This window comes from Oxyura jamaicensis, chromosome 22, assembly GCF_011077185.1.
Source record: "Oxyura jamaicensis isolate SHBP4307 breed ruddy duck chromosome 22, BPBGC_Ojam_1.0, whole genome shotgun sequence".
NCBI classification, from domain to species: Eukaryota; Metazoa; Chordata; class Aves; order Anseriformes; family Anatidae; genus Oxyura; species Oxyura jamaicensis.
In genome coordinates this window covers 4,897,000-4,915,277 of record NC_048914.1, presented here as the reverse complement: position 1 = coordinate 4,915,277, position 18,278 = coordinate 4,897,000, and the positions used below count along the sequence as shown (strand labels likewise).

The 18,278-nt window shown below is 65.4% G+C and overlaps 1 protein-coding gene and 1 long non-coding RNA gene across 6 annotated transcripts in view; one reads left to right on the top strand and one right to left on the bottom strand.

The window, feature by feature from the left end:
* The window catches only part of LOC118177507, a 27,521-nt gene extending 16,244 nt beyond the window's left edge, over positions 1-11,277 (bottom strand). Inside the window, exon 1 of the long non-coding RNA XR_004755822.1 lies at positions 11,135-11,277. This is a non-coding gene — a long non-coding RNA (uncharacterized LOC118177507). The remainder of the gene's footprint in view (positions 1-11,134) is intronic.
* FGFR1 (fibroblast growth factor receptor 1) overlaps positions 1-15,603 on the top strand; it is a 22,589-nt gene extending 6,986 nt beyond the window's left edge. Inside the window, exons 3-18 of one of the 5 annotated variants that reach the window (XM_035345247.1) lie at positions 5,196-5,447; positions 6,362-6,445; positions 6,854-7,029; positions 7,985-8,108; positions 8,836-9,026; positions 10,343-10,487; positions 11,694-11,896; positions 12,370-12,515; positions 12,630-12,751; positions 12,865-12,975; positions 13,091-13,281; positions 13,410-13,532; positions 13,681-13,751; positions 13,871-14,008; positions 14,521-14,626; positions 14,708-15,603. In XM_035345247.1, the coding sequence (XP_035201138.1) occupies positions 5,196-5,447; positions 6,362-6,445; positions 6,854-7,029; positions 7,985-8,108; positions 8,836-9,026; positions 10,343-10,487; positions 11,694-11,896; positions 12,370-12,515; positions 12,630-12,751; positions 12,865-12,975; positions 13,091-13,281; positions 13,410-13,532; positions 13,681-13,751; positions 13,871-14,008; positions 14,521-14,626; positions 14,708-14,884 (2,360 nt within the window). In that variant the 3' untranslated portion in view covers positions 14,885-15,603. Of the gene's footprint in view, positions 1-5,183; positions 5,448-6,361; positions 6,446-6,853; positions 7,030-7,984; positions 8,109-8,835; positions 9,027-10,342; positions 10,488-11,693; positions 11,897-12,369; positions 12,516-12,629; positions 12,752-12,864; positions 12,976-13,090; positions 13,282-13,409; positions 13,533-13,680; positions 13,752-13,870; positions 14,009-14,520; positions 14,627-14,707 lie in introns of all 5 variants that reach the window. The other 4 variants (XM_035345246.1, XM_035345245.1, XM_035345250.1 and 1 more) reach the window with 4 other exon arrangements.
* Positions 15,604-18,278: the final 2,675 nt, after the last annotated feature.

The window sequence follows — 18,278 nt, the reverse complement described above, 5'->3', positions numbered from 1 at the left end:
GGGGGGGGGGGGGGGGGGGGGGGGCCGCCCCCCCCCCCCGCCCCCCCGCCCCCCCGGGGGGGGGGGGGGGCCCCCCCCGGGGCAGAAGCCCCCACCTGCACCCGTGAGCCCACTGGCTGGGGGGGGCGTCTGCCCTGGCCCCCCATTGCTGCAGCCACTCTGTCCCCGGGGCACGGCCGTGTCCGCTGGGGCATCACGCTGCTCCCTTCCCCTCCCAGCCTGTCGAGCAGGCATTGTTCCCCGCCTCCCGCCTTTCCACTCGGATGCTGTCACTCCAGCCCTTAATTGAGGAGGGAAAAAAAAAAAAAAGAAATATGAGTCTTTGGGAAAGGCAGCAGCGCTCGGCCGGAGCCCGGGCTGCGGAGCTGCCCCGTGCCTTGCCCCGTGTGCGTGGGGCTGGCCGCTGCCCCCCTGGGATCTCACCGTGCCCGGGGTGCGCGAGGCGCTGCTGCGTCCCCTCCCGCAGCTCCGGGGGAGAGGAGCGGGGTCCCCACGGCTCGGCTCCATCTGGGCAGCGAGCGGGGGCCCCGGCAAACCCCTTGCTTATTGCAAACAGCCACAGGCACGTGTGTGGGTCCCCAGGGATGTGCGGGACCCCCGGCTGCCCCAAGCTGCTGCTCTGCGGGCTCCTTGGCTCCCGGTGCATCCCGGGGGGAAGGTGAGCATTCACCCCGGCGGCCTCGCCAGCTGCCAGCGTGCCCAGTACTGAAATGCTGCTTCATGTCACAGTGCTTCATGTCGTTCCGCTGCTCCTCGCGCTGCTGCAGTTCAGTGCTGGCTCGGCCGAGCAGCGTGCCCAGGGCTGCCCAGCGATTCGCCTCTGCTGCTGGAGAGCTGGATGGGAGAGGGCACCGGGCAAGGCCTGGGAGAAGAAACCAGTGGTGGTTCTGCGTGTGCCCTGTGGCATCTCCCTGTTCCCCGGGCAGGGGTAGTGGGACCCCCTGGGCAGGCGTGGCGGGACCCCTGGCCCAAGGGATGCCACGGGGGCCGCTTGGCCACCTCCGTGTGCGCCCAGGGGCAGCTGCGGGGGCGAGCAGGGAGAGGCACTTTTTAAATAAGAAAGAAGCCAATCCCCACGTCCCGGTAAGCGCTTCCTGTTGGGATTAGCAGAGCTGTGGGGCATGTGTGTGCTTTTTCTTCAGGAAATACCTTCAGTGAGCCCTGGTGGGGTTTCCAGGGCAACCGGCGGCCGGACCCGCTGCTCGCGGCCATTCAGCCCGGATTGTTCCTGCGCCGCTTTGTTGGCCGCTTTATTGCGCTCGCTCTGGCAAACACAGCGGTTCGCGCTGTTTTGTCAGGGCTGAATGCAGAACTTCTGCATTCTGACGGCCCCGGCTCTGGCGCGGGGCCATTTGCATGCAAAATCCTCCGGGGGGTGGAAGGAGGGCGGGCGAGCGGCCGGGCTGCGCTGGGAGCAGGGGGAAAGGTTAATCTGCGCCACCCCGGCGGCCCCGGCCCGCTGCCCCGGCAGGGGCCATGCCTGGGGGAGCGGTGACAGTTCGAGGAACGCGGTGACACTCTCCATCTGGCTCGCGCTCGCCGCGCTGAACTCTGCGCTGGGTTCCATTTCAAAGCTGGGACCAGGCAATAAAACGGCTGCAGGCGGCTCTGCCGTTACACCACGCATCCACTGCTCGGGCTCGCTTCAAGGCGAAGGCGCATTCCTCCGGGGCCGGGATCGCCCCTCCTCGCGTGGGACGTGGGGCCCCCCGCGGGCTGTGGGTGCCCTCTTCCCCTGTGGGATGGGATGGGGCTCCACCAGCCCCCTCTGCAACGGGAAGCTCAGCATTCCTCCCCAGGCTGAGGAATTCAGGTTGAATGGTGGATAGTTGAGATGTGCCAGATTTAACGTGCGTTGTGCTGCCTTCTCCAGGCCTGTGCAGTGACGCTGGAGCTGGCGGCTTTGCCTTAAAACCCACAGAAAAAAAAAAAAAAAGAAAAAAAAAAAAGAACAGAACCAGAATCTCAGCTGAAAGTCCCATCCTCAGCCCTGCAGAGCATATCTGCTCCTGGAGCTGCTCTGGGGGCTCCTCAGCGTCCCTGGGGACCCAAATTCCTCGTCTTCCCTGCGGTGCTGCCTGCAAGAGGCCCACAGCCACAGGGGGCTGGGCGCTTGGGAAGGCTCAGGCTGGGAGAGGGGCAAAGCAGTGCTGGGATGGCGGGTACACGGGTACCCAGGGCCCCCGGGGGGAGCAGGGAAGCTTTGCAGGGAGTTTGCATTTGTTCTCTTACGCCTTATTTGTGTTTTGGGTGGGTGTTTCTCCTCCCCGTGCAGGGCAGCTGGCAGACAAGGGGTTGGAGGGAGCTGGAGCCCCCCTGCTGCAGCTGGGAGCAGGCACGGAGCCCCCAGCACCCCCCGTGCGCCCCGTGAGGGCTGGGCGAGCAGCACCGTGCTCTGCTTCCTCCGCTTGGCTTCCTTGCCAAGCAGTAACGGGACGGGCCAGGCCCGAGCGGAGCCGACCGTTTGTCCGGCTGATTAAGCTTTCGCTAGCGGGGCTCGCTGCGGGCTTGCGAGCACCCTGCTCGGAGCAGCCGGCGGCTCTCCGGAGGAGCTGCACCTGCTGGCTTGGTTTCAGTTACAGGAAAGCAGAGCGTATGAAAGAGACGTCTCAGGCTGAAGGAGTCCAGCGATCAAACGGGCTCACCCTAATTAACACAGGTGGGGGCAAGCCAGTCCCCGCCGCGGGCACTGTGCTCCGGGGCACCACGCTGCCCTCAGCGTGCCCGTGTTTTCGCAGGGGCTGCGTGGGCACGGCACACACCGGCTGCGGCGGTGCCAGCCCGGCCATCCCCGCAGGCTGCGGCGCTGTACGCATGCCAGGGCCGCCCCGGCAGCCGCATTGTCCCGCTGCCGCCCGGGGGGGAGCTAACCTGGACATGCTCATTAGCCTGTGAATTCGCTTTCAGGCCGTTCCCACCATGCCGCGTTTTCCGCCTTATCCCCGAGTGCCAGAGATGTGCTTTGGGTTACCGAAGGGCAGGATCCTGCCTTGCCCTCGGCCTCCCCTCTCTGTCATGGGAGCGCCCCGTCCATCACGCCCCTGTGCCTCCCCGGTCACGCTGCTGATGCAAAGCAGCCCCGGGCTCGCAGGGCACGGCCAGGGGGCACCGACTCTGAAAGGCACAATGGTGTGGGCAGCACCCCCGTGAGCCCCCCGAGCCCCGGCAGCAGGTGGGGGTCTCGAAGCTCTCCCCATCCATGGGTCCGTCTGGGAGGTGTTTGGGGGCTGCAGGAGTTTAGACCCGAGCCCAAAGCTGGAGGGCATGAAACAAGGGACAGACAGCTCTGGCTGCTGCTCCTGGTTTTGTTTGGGGTTTTCGAGGCTGTTTTTTGCTGGCTGACCTTGCTGTGTTTGAGAGGCGGGCAGGACGGGCAGGAGGATGCAGTGGTGTTGTGCCGTGGTGCTCGGACACAGGCGGGACAGAGCTGCTGCACTGCGTGTGCTGGGTGCTGCCTGTGACTAATCCTTTGAAACACAAATCAGAGCTGCTAGGAGTGCCCGTCCGGTGTGGCTGCGGGAGGAAAACACAGGGAAAACACGATTGCGAAAGCAAGGCTCGTCCCCCACCAGCTACGGGGCTCCGCCAGCCTCCATCTTCCACGCCGCAGCGCCGTGTAACCCCGCTGCTAAACCTGGCTTTGGTCCTCTCGCAGTCAAGGAAAGCGCTGAACTCTTCCCCAGCAAGCTGTTTTCAGTTAGGTGTTAAGCAAAAGAGAGAAACTCTCAGGCTGTTCCCAGATGGTTTTCCCCTGAAGCCTCCCAGAGGTGCGAGGACAGAAGTGGCCGGGAGGCAGAGCGCAGAGCTGGAAGCCTGAGCTCTCGTTTCCAGCAGCAGGCGATGGGCACCTGCTGGGCTTGCCCACGAAGGTTTGGCACGTGCTTCTGCTGGGGTGCTGGCAGCCGGGCAGTCCCGAGGGCTCTTGCGAGGGAATCCCAGGATCAATGAATGGTCACAGCTGGAAGGGACCTCTGGAAGTCGTTCTGAACCTTGGCACGTGCAGAAGGTGTTCCCGAGGATTTGCTTTGGGACTGCCTTGTGAAAAGCTGGAGCTGAGCTGGAGAAGCAGAAGAGGGCAGTTTTTGCTCTCAGCCAGCCTGAAGCTGGCCGGTCACTGCCCAGAGAGCGGCGAGGACCAGGAAGACACCGTAGGAACGTGGCTGCTCCCACCCTGCACGTCGGTGCCTGTGGAAATAGTGAGGTCTGCAAGAAAACCTGTGGTGCTGGCACTGGAAGCCAGAGCTGCACCTGGCTGAGCCCTTCCTTGGGCCAGGGAATTGGAAGAGATTGTTTGAAACCCGGACATCTGCGCCGAGCCCAGCACCTGGGGACCAACAGCTTTGTGCACCGGCACTGCCGGGCGAGGGCAGCGCTGGGGGACACGGCCCTGTCTGCGACACCAGGGACAGGAGAGAGCAGCCCGCCTAGCCCCAGGATGGACAGACAGGGTCCTGGTGCTGCTCGCACAAACATCTCAGGACAGCTGCAAGCGAGGAGCACCCCGCTGGCCCTGCTTGGCCGGAGCTCCCCTGGGCTGAGCTTTCCCAGCGCTGCCGCTCTCGCTGAGCCTCGCACCCCGCCTGCTGCCCCCCCTAATTGACCCGGCCTTCTGCCCTTCCCCAAGGCGCTCTGACCGGAGCGGGGTCCCTGCAGCATGGGGACCCCGGGGCCCGCTTCGCTGGCTGAGACCGCTCCTGGGCAGGGGGCACCCCGGGGCCTGTGAGCAGCAGCGGGGCAGAGCCACTGCAGAGCTCAGTGGGGTTCAGACACTGCAGCCCGGCCCTGCCCAAGCTGCTAGCACGGGCCGAGGTGTTTCAGGTTGCCCATTTCTCCCCCATTTTAAATCCCTGCCACAGCACGCTCCCTCTGCGAGGGACCGGGCCAGGCAGAGACCGAGGGCACTTGGTGGTTTTCAGCTCCCCGGCTGCCGCCTCGCCGTGCCCTGGGGCCAGGCGCTTGGTGCCGCTTCGGCTGCTTTCAGCCTCTGCCTCTGCTTCCCTGCGCCCCGCAGGCTGCGTGGCCGCGCTCGGGGCCAGCCAGCCCCGGGGCCACCGGCAGTGTCCCAGCAGCGCATGTCGCCTCATTAACACAGCCCCTCAGCAGCTTGGTGTCCTTTTGTCTCTAGTTCTTTTCTCCTTCTTTTTTTCCCTTCTCTCTCTCTCTCTCTCCTCTAACTCCTCCAGTTCTGCCCAAAGCGAAAATCGAAGTGGAGTCCTACTCGGCCCACCCCGGGGACCTCCTCCAGCTGCGCTGCCGGCTGCGGGATGACGTCCAGAGCATCAACTGGGTGCGAGACGGCGTCCAGCTGGCCGAGAACAACCGGACGCGCATTACCGGGGAGGAGGTAGAGGTCAGGGACGCTGTGCCCGAGGACTCCGGGCTCTATGCCTGCATGACCAACAGCCCCTCGGGGAGCGAGACCACCTACTTCTCCGTGAACGTCTCAGGTTCGTAGCGGCGCAGGGAAGGGGCACCCCAGGTGGAGCGAGGAGCGGAGTGCCCGTGCGCACGCGTTTGCATGCCCGCCGCCACGCGCAGGTTTGTTCGGCGGCGACTCCGGGCGCTGGCCGAGGGTCCCGGCCCCGCACCGACCCCGACAGCACCGCGCTCCACACGCGTGGCACGGCCGCAGAGCCCGGCTGCGGAGCTGGGACCTGCGCTGTGGGGTGCCTGGGGGAGCCGCTGGCTTGGTGTGAGGGCTCCCTGCCGTGCCTGGAGGGCAGCTGGGGACGTCGCGCCTGCTGGGTCCACGCGGGGCACAGGCTGGGCACAGGCTGGCCAGGACCGTGGTGCACAGAGACCTCTGCAGAAGGGCACCGCCGGGTGCTCCTGCTGGCCCCGCGAGGCAGGGGGAGGCTGAGGCTCCCGGGGGGGAGCACAGATGGTGTCCGACGCCCTCGGGGCCCCTGCGAGCCCACAGGGTGCATGCGTGGGGACACGTGTGTTTGTCTGCACGGGCTGGCAGGGCTGCACGTCCGACCGCCACAGGGAGCACGCGCTGGGATCAGGCTGAGGTTCGCTTTGGTGGTTTTGAGGCATGATGGTGGAGAACAAATGCTGAGGGTCGGGAGGTGTCGGCTGAGCCTTAGGGGCTCCCGGATGGATTGGTGTCACCAGGCACGGGCAAGGTGTGGTGCTTGGAGGCGCAGCATGGGGCAATGCTTTCCTGAGCCCAAAATCAGCCTCTGGGGGCAGATTGCACTTGGACAGCAGGCACTGCTAGCCGGGGCCCTGCTGGCTGTGCCACCAGGAGCCTCGCAGCTCCCCGCCGTGCCTCGGTGCTGCCCTGGTGTCAGGTCCCGTGCAGGAGGAAGGGCCGGTCCGCGGGCGGGCACTCAGCCGGGCGTCTCTTCTCTTGCAGACGCGCTCCCCTCTGCGGAGGATGATGACGACGAAGACGATTCCTCCTCAGAGGAGAAGGAGGCCGATAACACCAAGCAGAACCGTACGTTTGCCAGATGGGTTTGCCCCCATGCTGCCCTGGCCCGTCCTCCCCTCTGCCCTGGCTGTTTTGGTGGGGGCAAGGGGAAGCTGGGCACACACGTGGGCCCCCAGGAGAGGGTAGGCGAGAGAGGGTGGGCAGGGGGCCCTGCTCCAGCCCATGGCACCTGGTGTCAGCGAGGGCTCGATGGGGGAGCCCTGGGTGCCCCGGGGCACAGCAGCACTGGGTTGTGATGGGGAGGCTACTGCTGCAGCCAGGCTGGGCATGTGCCTCGCACCTTGCCCCCGTCCTGCCCCAGGCGTCCCCAGCGTTGAACCCTGAGCAAACACCAGCGCTCCCAGTGCCCAAACCCCAGCCGTTTGCCCTGTGCCTTGCGCCCGCCATGCTGAACCCACCGCTATGGCTCCCCAGAGGCCGTAGCTCCCTACTGGACCTATCCCGAGAAGATGGAGAAGAAGCTCCACGCGGTCCCCGCCGCCAAGACGGTGAAATTCAAGTGCCCGTCGGGCGGGACGCCCAACCCGACGCTGCGCTGGCTGAAGAATGGCAAGGAGTTCAAGCCCGACCACCGCATCGGGGGATACAAGGTATGGCTGCGGGCTGGGGCAGCACCCAGCTGCGGCTGTACAGGCTCCGTCCTGATGGGTCCGGGCTCCGTGAGCACCTCGAGGGGCCGGGCGGGGGGCTCGCTCTGGGGCAGCGCGGGGAGGAGGGGGAAATGAATGGGCTCTGCAGCTTAAGAGGCACCGAGCCGCCTGTTTGCACAGCCCCGGGCCTCCAGAGGGGCAGATGGGCCCCCTGACATTCCTGTTGCAAAATAGACCCACGGCAGTGACCTGCTTCTGGGTCATGTTTGCACCAGCCTCAACCTTTGGGGGAGGGGAAAGGAGAAAACCAGCCGGCCTTGGCCAGCCTTGCTAATCCCCCTGTGGAGCATCCACCCTGGGATGCTCCTCCTGCGTCCTGGGTGCTCCTCCCGCATCCTGGGTGCTCCTCCAGCATCCAGGGCCACCTCCAGCCCCGGCACCCCACAGCTGCCCTGCGGGGGGGCACCGTCCCCTCTCTTCATCCCTTCAAAACTCCGTGGGGCACTGCTGCTCTGGAAGCCTCTGGCCAGGAGGGACCTGGGAGCGCTCGCAGCCCTGCTGAGCCACCCGGGGACCCGCCGAGCTCCCGGATGGGCCGGGAGGAAAAACGCTCGGTCAGCAGCACCCAGGTCGCCCCGGGATGCGCTGCGCCCTGCCCGCTGACCCGGCGCGGGGTCCCCTCGCGGGGCAGAACAATGCCGCTCTGTTCCCTCGGAGCGGGCAGCCCTGCGCCCCGCGAGCCCGGCGCGCTCAGCTCACGGCGTCTGCTGCCCGGCTCCGCGGCGAGGCTGTCCTGGGACAGCTGGGAGCAATTACGGCCCCTCTGTAGGAGAGGGGAAAGGTGACCTCAAAGCCAGATTTATGTCGTGCCGGCGAGGCGGGGGCCGGGGGGGCTGAGCCGGCTCTGACACGCACGCCCGGCGCCTCGCACCTAACGTGGCCTCCCTGCCCCCAGGTCCGCTACGCAACCTGGAGCATCATCATGGACTCGGTGGTGCCGTCCGATAAGGGCAACTACACGTGCATCGTGGAGAACAAATACGGGAGCATCAACCACACCTACCAGCTGGATGTCGTGGGTGAGGATGACGCTGGGGGGGCAACGCCAGCATGGCCACCGCTGGGCTCTGCCAGTCCAGCTGCTGCTCCCAAAGCGGCCCCGGCCCCACGGCCGCCCCTTGCTCATCTCCCCCGAGCCGGGTGGGTGCTGAGCCTGGCCAGCCGCCTGTCCCCAGCACGGGACGGGGACGCGGGGAGGGGACGCGCTGGATGCCCCCTGGTGCAGACCAGGCGAGGCGCAAGGTTCACCCCGAGCCGTTCTGGGGGTTTTTAATTGTGGTGGAAATAATTTCATAGACCAGACAGAAACTTTTTCTAATCGCCTTATTAGCCATAATTCCCAGCTGGGAAGGCTGGTCTGAGCAGTTCCACATGTGGAGCTGCTCTAAATGCCAGTAAATGAACCATTAAAAATGTGATTTAATTTGATTACACTGAGCAAACTGAAGGGAACAGTCAGCGAGGTGAACAAAGGGGTTTGTTAATGCTGACTCACCACAGTGGCAGCCGCTTTGTTAACGGCCGGGGCCCTCGTTAGGTTTGTTTGACCTCTGACCCCCCAATAGGTAGCCAAGTCCCCGCACCAGGGTGTCACCTACCCGGATGTCACCTGTCCCCGCTCCCTGGGGCTGCGGGAGGAGACCCCTGGGAACAGGGGAGTCACGGCCCCCCCCGAGCGGGGGTCCCCACGCGGGGGGCTGCGGGGTGCCCCGTGGTAAGGCAGCCCCGTCCCTCCGGCCCCTGCAGAGCGCTCCCCGCACCGGCCCATCCTGCAGGCAGGGCTCCCTGCCAACAAGACGGTGGCCCTGGGCAGCAACGTGGAGTTTGTCTGCAAGGTGTACAGCGACCCCCAGCCCCACATCCAGTGGCTGAAGCACATCGAGGTGAACGGCAGCAAGATCGGCCCCGACAACTTGCCCTACGTGCAGATCCTGAAGGTAAAGCCGCACGCCGGGCTGCCCCAGCCCAGCTCCCTGCAGGGTCCCCCCGGGCACAGCCGGGGTCCCACAGAGCCACGGACCCCGATGGGTGGCATCGAGGCCGCCGGAGCCCCAGAGCCACCCCCAGCCCTGTGCGCTGCGCTCCGGGGGTGGGAGGTGGGCAGGGAGCAGGGAGGGCAGCGTGCAGGGGGTGCCTCAATCCTTGTGGCGCCCTGAAGGTGCACGCCGTGGGGCTGGGGGGGCCCTGGGAGCCAGCACGGAGGCGGATGGATGGCTGCGCCCTGCTCCATCCAGGCAGGAGCAGCGCCCTCCGTGCACCAGCCGCTCAGCACCCGGGGGGCTCGCCTGTCCCCATCCTCGCCCCGGACCCCAGGGAGCGCGGCTGTCCCTGCCCGTGCCCCTGGAGGCGATGCAGCAGGGAGCAGCGCTGCGGTCCCTCGCCTGCTGCCCCCCTGCCCGTGCCCCCCAGCCCTGCCGCCCGTGGTGGTGCCGGCTGGGGGCAGCCCCCGGCTCGCTGTGCCGGCGGAGCGGGCGCCGATGCTCCGGGCGCCGCGAGTTGTGACGCCGTCGATGTGACTCGTCTGTTGTTGGTCTGTTCCAGCACTCGGGAATTAATAGCTCTGATGCGGAGGTGCTGACCCTGTATAATGTGACAGAGGCGGAGAGCGGGGAGTATGTTTGTAAGGTTTCCAATTATATTGGCGAGGCCAACCAGTCTGCGTGGCTCACTGTCACCAGACCTCTGGCAAAAGGTAATCGGAAGGACGCCCAGTGGGATGCTTCCTTGGACAGTCCGTCCCCAGCGGTGGAGAACAAAACTCTGGGCTCTCTTGTTTCTGCTGTATTTCTGGTGCAAAAAGCCATGGAAAAATACCCAGCGAGGCCGGCTAGGTTTTGTGCTGTCCTCCCCCCACCCCGTGTGCTTCCCACCCCACTGCGCAGCCACCGGAGCTGCCCGGCCGTGCCGGGTCTGTGCTGCTGTCCCTGCCCTCCCTCCTGTCTCCGTCCTCGTGCCCCCCACGTCCCGACACTCAGCCGGCCGGCTCTCCCGGAGGTCTATTTTTCCATGTAGCCCATTGCCAGCATGCTCCGATGGGCAGGACACTCCGTTTGGTGAAGGGTTTTTAACCGGCATCTCCTTAGGGCCGCTGGATGAGTGGTCATCCTGAGGGTCTCTTTAACAGGTCTGCAGTGGTCTCTGTCTGCTCCCGGGGGTCTGGCAAATGAGACTGTGCTCCCTCCTCTCTGGCCTGCTTCCCAGAAGATCTCATGTCGTTTGCTTCTCCGTTTTTTGCTTCCATTTTTCCTTCTAGACGGCTGGCGTTAACACGACAGACAAAGAAATGGAAGTCCTTCACTTAAGGAATGTCTCTTTTGAGGATGCTGGGGAGTATACATGTTTGGCGGGTAATTCTATTGGGATCTCCCATCACTCTGCATGGTTGACAGTTCTCGAAGGTATATACTCCTTTTCCTGTCCCTTTCCTCCCTCGTTTCCACGTGTCGTATGCATTGCGGTCCGGGGCAGGGCGCTTCCCCGGCGGGCAGGGGAAGGGACGTGCGGCCCCCGCCCGGCAATGCATACCCGGCTGCTTTTAACCCGGGTTGGACCCGGGGCAGGGCCGGCATCCCGGGCACACGCCGGCAGCAGGGGGCTGGGGGGGCGCTGGGGGTGCTGCCCGGCCCCGTGTGCGAGGAGCTGGCCTTGCCCCGCGGTGTGGGTGCTCGCCGGGCTGTGTCGCTTTGCGCCGGGCGCATTGATGCTGCTGCCTGCCATCGATGCTGCCCGGCCCCACGGCTGATAACAGCAGCCAGGGAAAGTTTTTGGGGCGCCGCCTGGTCCCTGCTTCCCAGCCAAAAACTTTCCCCGTTATCAGCCGCTGCTTGGTCAGCTCGGAGGTGGTGGCTGCAGGGACAGGAGGTTTCCACTCTTCCACCTCTCTCTGAGGCTCTGTTCTCTGGGGGTCAGGTTGGGGGTGCTGGGGGGGGGCAACAGCAGCTCCCCTGCTGCTGATTGTGGTTTGTGGCTGCCGCGGGCTGTGCAGCTGCAGCTGCCCTGAGCCACTCATGGCACCGGCGCCTCCTGTGCCACTGGAGCCACCAACGCGGGGCTGGGACCCCTCCCCAGCGGCCCGGGGTCCCAGCAGGCTGCTGCTGCTGGAGGCGCTTCTGGCTGCTCCGCTTGAGCTGCCCCGGTGTTACCGGTAACGCCCGGACCCCCGCAGAGCTGGCACTGCTGCATGGCCCCCTCCACCCCGCCGTAAGCGCAGGCCCCGGGGGACGCCCAGCTCCGAACGTGGGCACAGCTCCGTAGTGCGGCAGGGACCCCACGGGGCGATGCAGGGGAGCATCCCCACACACACCCCCAGGGGAGCTCGGCCATGCGGAGCCACCAGCGCGATCCCGTCCCGCACGGAGTGGGGACAGGCACCGTCCCCCCACTTCACACCCCTCTCAGCTGACCCAGCCCGGGGCCCCATCCTGCCTCCCCCGCCCCAGGTGCCTGCCTGCGGATGCAGCCCAGGGGTCCCCGTGCAGCTTCCCCACAGCCCCCCCGGTCCCCGCTGCACCCAGGCCGGGTTGACCCCGAGCGAGGAGAGGGGCCGGGGTCTCCCCAGCACCGCGGGGCGGGCTCCTGCTAACGCCCCCCCCATGCCGACCCAGCTATTGAGGACACGCCGGCCATGATGACGTCCCCCCTCTACCTGGAGATCATCATCTACTGCACGGGCGCCTTCCTCATCTCCTGCATGGTGGTGACCGTCATCATCTACAAGATGAAGAGCACCACCAAGAAGACGGACTTCAACAGCCAGCTGGCCGTGCACAAGCTGGCCAAGAGCATCCCGCTGCGCAGACAGGTAACAGAAAGTAGAGAGGGGGTTTGTTTGCACCTACTGCTCCCCCCAGAGACTCGCCTTTTCCCTGGGTTAGGGTGGGGGGGACACCAGGGCCACCCCTTGCCACGCTGTGTGTGGACCCTGCGCCCACCCACGGCATGGTGCGGGGTGGGGACCGTCCCCATGGGTAGTGAGGAGGGCCGGAAGGATTTATGGCAGCCTAACGCTTGAGCAGAAGAGCCTGTTTTACCCACCGAGGAGACGGGAGGACCCCCAGGCTGTGCTTTTTGTGCTATCAGCAAGCAGGAAATTAATTAAAAATAATTTAGTCGCGCTCCGACCGGGAAGCAGCGCTGCAGGGGCACCGTGCCCGCAGACAGCGTTCGGGATCCCGGCAGGGCTGGGGGGGCGAAGGGCCCCGGTTTTCGCCGTCCCCCCGGCGGGGGCGGCCGGCCGCGGCCCCAGGCGCTGTGAGAAGGTAACCCACGGCCCCGCTGCAGGTGTCGGCCGACTCCAGCTCCTCCATGAACTCGGGCGTGATGCTGGTGCGGCCCTCGCGGCTCTCCTCCAGTGGCACCCCCATGCTGGCCGGCGTCTCCGAGTACGAGCTCCCCGAGGACCCGCGCTGGGAGCTGCCCCGGGACAGGTGAGGGTGCCGCAGGGTGGGAGCAGGGCTGGGCGGTGGGATCGCCGGTGGGTGCCGGCCGCCGTCCCGCTCTCCTTCCCGCGGTGTCAGGCTGTCTGTCCGTCCTCCCGGCAGGCTGATCCTGGGCAAGCCCCTGGGAGAAGGGTGCTTCGGGCAGGTGGTGCTGGCGGAGGCCATCGGCCTCGACAAGGACAAGCCAAACCGCGTCACCAAAGTGGCCGTGAAGATGCTCAAGTGTAAGTGGTGGTGGGAGCTGGGGTTGGACCCGCACGGTGCCGGGGGCTGGGCGTGCACGGCACGGGGGGACCCGGCCTGGCCCCCGCCCCGACCGGCACCTCTGCTGCTGCAGCCGACGCCACGGAGAAGGATTTGTCCGACCTCATCTCCGAGATGGAGATGATGAAGATGATCGGCAAGCACAAGAACATCATCAACCTGCTGGGGGCCTGCACGCAGGACGGTGAGCGGGAGGCCGGGGAGGGGGCGTCCCGGCTGCCGCGGGGGCGAGGACAGCCCCCGGGGGCCGTGCAGGGGCTGGGGTCCCGCTCAGCACCGCTCAGCCCCGCTGCCCGCAGGCCCCCTCTACGTCATCGTGGAGTACGCGAGCAAGGGCAACCTGCGCGAGTACCTGCAGGCGCGGCGCCCCCCCGGCATGGAGTACTGCTACAACCCTGCCCGCGTCCCCGAGGAGCAGCTCTCCTTCAAGGACCTGGTGTCCTGCGCCTACCAGGTGGCGCGGGGCATGGAGTACCTGGCCTCCAAGAAGGTGAGGGCCCCCCGCACTGGGGACGGGATGGGGACCCCGGGTGGGAAGGGGCCGTGTGCCCCCTTCTCCGAGCCGTGGGGGGGCCGCCGGGGTTTCGGGACCAGCTCACAGCCCCGCGCTCTGCCCAGTGCATCCACAGGGACCTGGCGGCCAGGAACGTCCTGGTGACCGAGGACAACGTGATGAAGATCGCCGACTTCGGGCTGGCCCGTGACATCCACCACATAGATTACTACAAGAAGACGACAAATGTGAGTGCCGCGGGCGAGGGGCTGTGCGGAGGCAGGGGGAGGCAGCGCTTGGAGAGCCCAGTCCATGCTGGCAGGTTCCCAGTTATCCCCTCCGGATCCACGGGCTCCCTCGGGGCACTGAGCTGATGGGGGATTTTCTTCTACCCAGGGTCGCCTGCCAGTGAAGTGGATGGCCCCAGAGGCCCTGTTCGACCGAATATACACTCATCAGAGTGATGTGTGAGTACCCTGGGCACGGCCCGGCAGCAAGCAAACCAATTTCTGTGCACGAAGCTCTCCGGTGGTGCCCCCGCTCGGCGCAGCGGGCTCACGGTGCCCCCCGCGTGCTCGCCCGGCAGGTGGTCCTTCGGCGTGCTGCTCTGGGAGATCTTCACGCTGGGCGGCTCGCCGTACCCCGGCGTGCCGGTGGAGGAGCTCTTCAAGCTGCTGAAGGAAGGCCACAGGATGGACAAGCCCAGCAATTGCACCAACGAGCTGTGAGTGCTGCGCCGGGCTGGGGGCCAGGGGGTGGCCGTGTGCTGTGCCCCACCGGTGCCGCTCCCCTCGATGCACCCCGGGGCTGCCCGGGGGCCACCCGTGCAAACCTGAGGCAAACCTCGTGCTCCCGTCCCGGAGCGCAGGCAGGTGCACGCCGGGGAAGGCAGATGTTCAGAGTTACTTTTCCAGCAGTTCCCGGCCCTGCGAAAACATCAGCTCAATCTGTTTGCAATAATCAACATCTCCCTTTGTTATTCCTCAGCAGGAGTGAATCCCAGAATGACCCCAGAGCAGGGACTAGCTCAGCTTTGGTTAGGTCCTACCAAAACAGCCCCGTGTCCTTCCTTGTGCCCACAGTGGGGACATTCCCTTCCTCCCACGCAGGAGATGAGCACAGAATAGCACAAAATCCCCCGAATCCCACCTCTGTTGGCTGACTGTGCCACCCCACGGTGCAGAGCTCCCCGTGCGCCCGCGGGACCCGGCTCAGCTCTCGCCCCTTGGTCCCCAGGTACATGATGATGCGAGACTGCTGGCACGCCGTCCCCTCGCAGCGCCCCACCTTCAAGCAGCTGGTGGAGGACCTGGACAGGATCGTGGCCATGACCTCCAACCAGGTAGGGGAGCCCCCGTGCGCTCACCCCATCCGGAAGCCCCCCGGGGCTGCGCCGTCCCCGCCTGAGCCCCGTCCCTTGCAGGAGTACCTGGACCTCTCGGTGCCGCTGGACCAGTACTCGCCCGGCTTCCCGGACACCCGCAGCTCCACTTGCTCCTCGGGGGAGGACTCTGTGTTTTCTCACGACCCTCTGCCGGACGAGCCGTGCCTTCCCAAGTACCCCCCCCAGCACACCAACGGCGGACTGAAGCGACACTGAGGCTGGCACGGCCAGCGAGGGACCGGACGCCCGCCCGTGCCGCGGTGCCGGGGGGGTGCTGCCGCGCAGCCCGGCCGTGCCGAGCTGCGTGAGGGCCTCGGAGACACGGCCACAGCATCCCGGCACCAGAACCACCCACGTCTCGTGCCAGCTTCTCCTGCCGCCTCCGTTGTGAACTCTGCAGCCCAAAGGCTTCGCTTGGTGTTCCGGGTGTCGGTCGTTTTCTTTCTTTCAAACTCTTCCATGAGGTCTGCGCTCGAATCTCTCCACTTGGTTAAGCCTAAACCCTCCCCCGGAGCCCTGCTGGGGAGCAGCCGCCCCTCCTGGGATGAGAATTCCCAGGGGAAATGGGGAGCCGGGCGCGCGCCGCCTGAGATCCCGACCATGCGGATGGCGCAGGGGTCCCCGCGGCACGGACCTCGCGGTGCGCGGCGCTGTAAGGCCGGCCCGCCAGCCCACCGCGGCCGGTACCAACGTGCTTCGCTGACCAAACCCCTGGGACCTCGGAAGGGAGACGCAACGCGTGCATCTGCTCAGCACCGGCAGCAGGGGCAGCCAACAGCCAGTGCTGAAAACAAAAGTCCTGTGTACATAGCTAAAAATATGTATAAATATGAATATATATTTACATGTCTTTTTAAAAGGGTTGTTACCAGAGATATACCAGTTTGGTAGTAAGGTACTAGTGGCTGGTAGATATCAGTTGCTATAAAAAAAAATCATATATTTTGCTACTTTTGCTGTTTTTATTTTTTTAAATTATGTTCTAAACCTATTTCAGTTTAGGTCCCTCAATAAGAATTGCTGCTGCTGCTTCAGTTTTATATGGGGTTGTATTAAACAATAATAATTATGTGTCGATGCCTTGTGGGAGCACGTTGTCATGGTGTAAATGGCCTTTCCTCCCCTGGCTCCCCGGGGTCTCCGGCGGTGCTGGGCCGGGTGCAGCCTCCTGGCGCTGTGCGGGTGCTGCCCGGTGTCCCCAGCTGTCACCGGGAGCTGCCACCAGACACCGGGGCGCTGGCACAGCACGGACCCCCCCCGCTCCTGGGCAGCCCCCGCCTCCGGGCCATGCCCGCCTGTGCCTTACCAGTGCTGCGGGGAGTGTCCCCGTGCCGGGCACCCCTCACCGGGCCCTGCCCTGCCCGGCGGTGCCGGTGCCCAGCCCGCGGAGCTGCTCGGCGGGGAGGGCTCCGCGGTGCCTTGGTGGGGGGCGCGCGTCCCCGTCCCTCCCCGGCACTGGCGTCGGGGCTGCAGAGCCAGGGCGCTGTTACTTGAAAAGTTTATTTTGCCTTTGTATGGAGAAATATTATTTGTTGTAAACTCTTCTGTAATGAATCTGGAATTCTTGTAATTATTAAAGACTTTAACCAAGCCGTGGCGGAGACGAGTTTTGCCAGCCCTGGTCCCCGTCCCGTGTGCGGCCGGGTCCTGAACCCAGGGAGACACCGCGGGTCCTCGGCTCCTCCGGGCTGCCCGTTTGGGAAGGAAGAGTTCAAAGGCTAACGAAGAACGCCGGCTGTTCTGGTGGGACCTCTTTTTCCTGACTTCAAAACGCCCTGTACTGATACCACCTCTGCCTCCTCTCCGCCACCAACACGTGGTGCCCATGGCGGTGGCGGCGTTACCCCCACGTGTTTCCCTCCTGCAGGCTGGACCCCCCCCGGCCGTTCCCCCCCGCAGCCGCTCCGTCCCTGGGCAGGGAGCCCCCTCCCAGAGCAGGGGGGCTCGGCCGGGGGTGCAGCCAGATGTTCTGGCAGCCGCGTGCGTGCTGCCGTCCTCGCCAAAAGCTCCGTGCGCGAGGCCAGCTGGGCTCGAGCCTCGAGCGCTGGAGATGACCGAGGGGCCCTTAACCCCTCCCTGCCACCCATCGGGAGCTGCACCCCGGGACCCCGCGAGGAAGAGGAGGCTGAACCCCAGGGCCGGCAGCTGGGCGGCTCTTGGGAGGCCGGGGGGAGAGGTTTGTGTCTTTGGGCCCCCCCTGCCCGAAGGTGCCGGGGATCTCTCCAGCTGGGCGGCCGCGGGCAGCCCTCCCTCCGCCCTGACGTCAGCCCCGAGTCGATCCCTGCACTTTTGCTGTCTTCTCCTCCTCCGAGGACGGATCCGGTGCCAGCTCCAGGCTGTTCGCATTTAGATTTGACCTGCTGCCCGCTGAAACCGCGCCGGCCCTGGGAAAGGTATTGCGGCTCCCAGGGAGCACCGAGCGGTTCCGGGCGTCACCGGGAGCCCTTGGGGGGACGTGGTGGGGGTGTCCCCAGGGCTGGCAGCGTGGCTGGGTCCTGGCTCGCCCGCCGCGAGGGGCCACCAGCCCCTCTCCTTAGCCAGGAAATGGTTAAGGCTGCAGGCTCGCGGTGCTCGCTGTCTCCCCGGCCCTTTTAAAAGCATCTGCTTGTTGCTATTGCCATGTGTAAATTAAATCGATCAGCTGCGCTCTCACCCCCTCCCCTCCTAAATTAAGTAGAGCTTTTAATCAAGTGATTTATGTTGAATTCACAGTCTGAGATTAAACTCGCAGCCCAGGCAGCCGGGAGCAGGGGGAGCGGGGCTGGGGGCATCCATAAATCACCGCTCTCCTTGGGACCGGCTTGGCAAGGCGGCGGGGAGAGATGGAGCTCGTGTTTACATCATCAGAAACTGCTGCTATCACAATCTTCTGCTCATTTCCTGGGGTTACCAGGAGGGCAATTAAATATGATAATAAGCAGAGCGACTCCAGCAGCGCCGCTGGTGCCTGCCGTCACGCCGAAGCCTGGAGGCTGCAGGGATTTGCTTGGCCAGGGATGGGCACGGGGCAGCAGCCAGCCCCGGAGCAGGGATGTTCTGCTCCTCTGCCCTTCCTGGGAGGGCTTCAAGCTCGAGGAGACAGAGACACCCCAACCCCGAGATGGAGACACCCCAACTGGAGCCCACAGCCGCACCGCAAGCACGTGGCCAGTGGCACCGGGCACTGGTGGCCGCCGAGCGCTCAGCCCCTGGCCGCGTGTTTGGCTCCTGCAGCATCCTTTGTCTCTTCCACTCCTCGCCTTCCTCCTTCTCTCCTTTTAAAGCCCTCCGGCTGAGCAGGACCTAGACAATCTCTTGGCCCTGACCCAGGCTCTGGCTGCTCTGCACAGCTCGGAGCTGGGCTTTGTCTCGCTGCCAGCAGCGTCAGGAAGCCTTGTTTGCAATTCCACCTTGATGCTCTGTCCGTGAGCACGGCTGGTGGGTGGCAGAGGGGCCGGGGTTGTCCCGGGCAGGGCTTTGCCTGCTCCCGCCCCATGCCAAGGACACACGCATCCCAGGGGAGGCCGATGGCCCTGCAGCCGGGGGCAGCTTTCCAGCCATGAACTGTTTCCTTGGGAGGAAATAACCCCCACCCCGAGAGGCGGCCGAGCGGAGCGTGCAGGAAATGGAG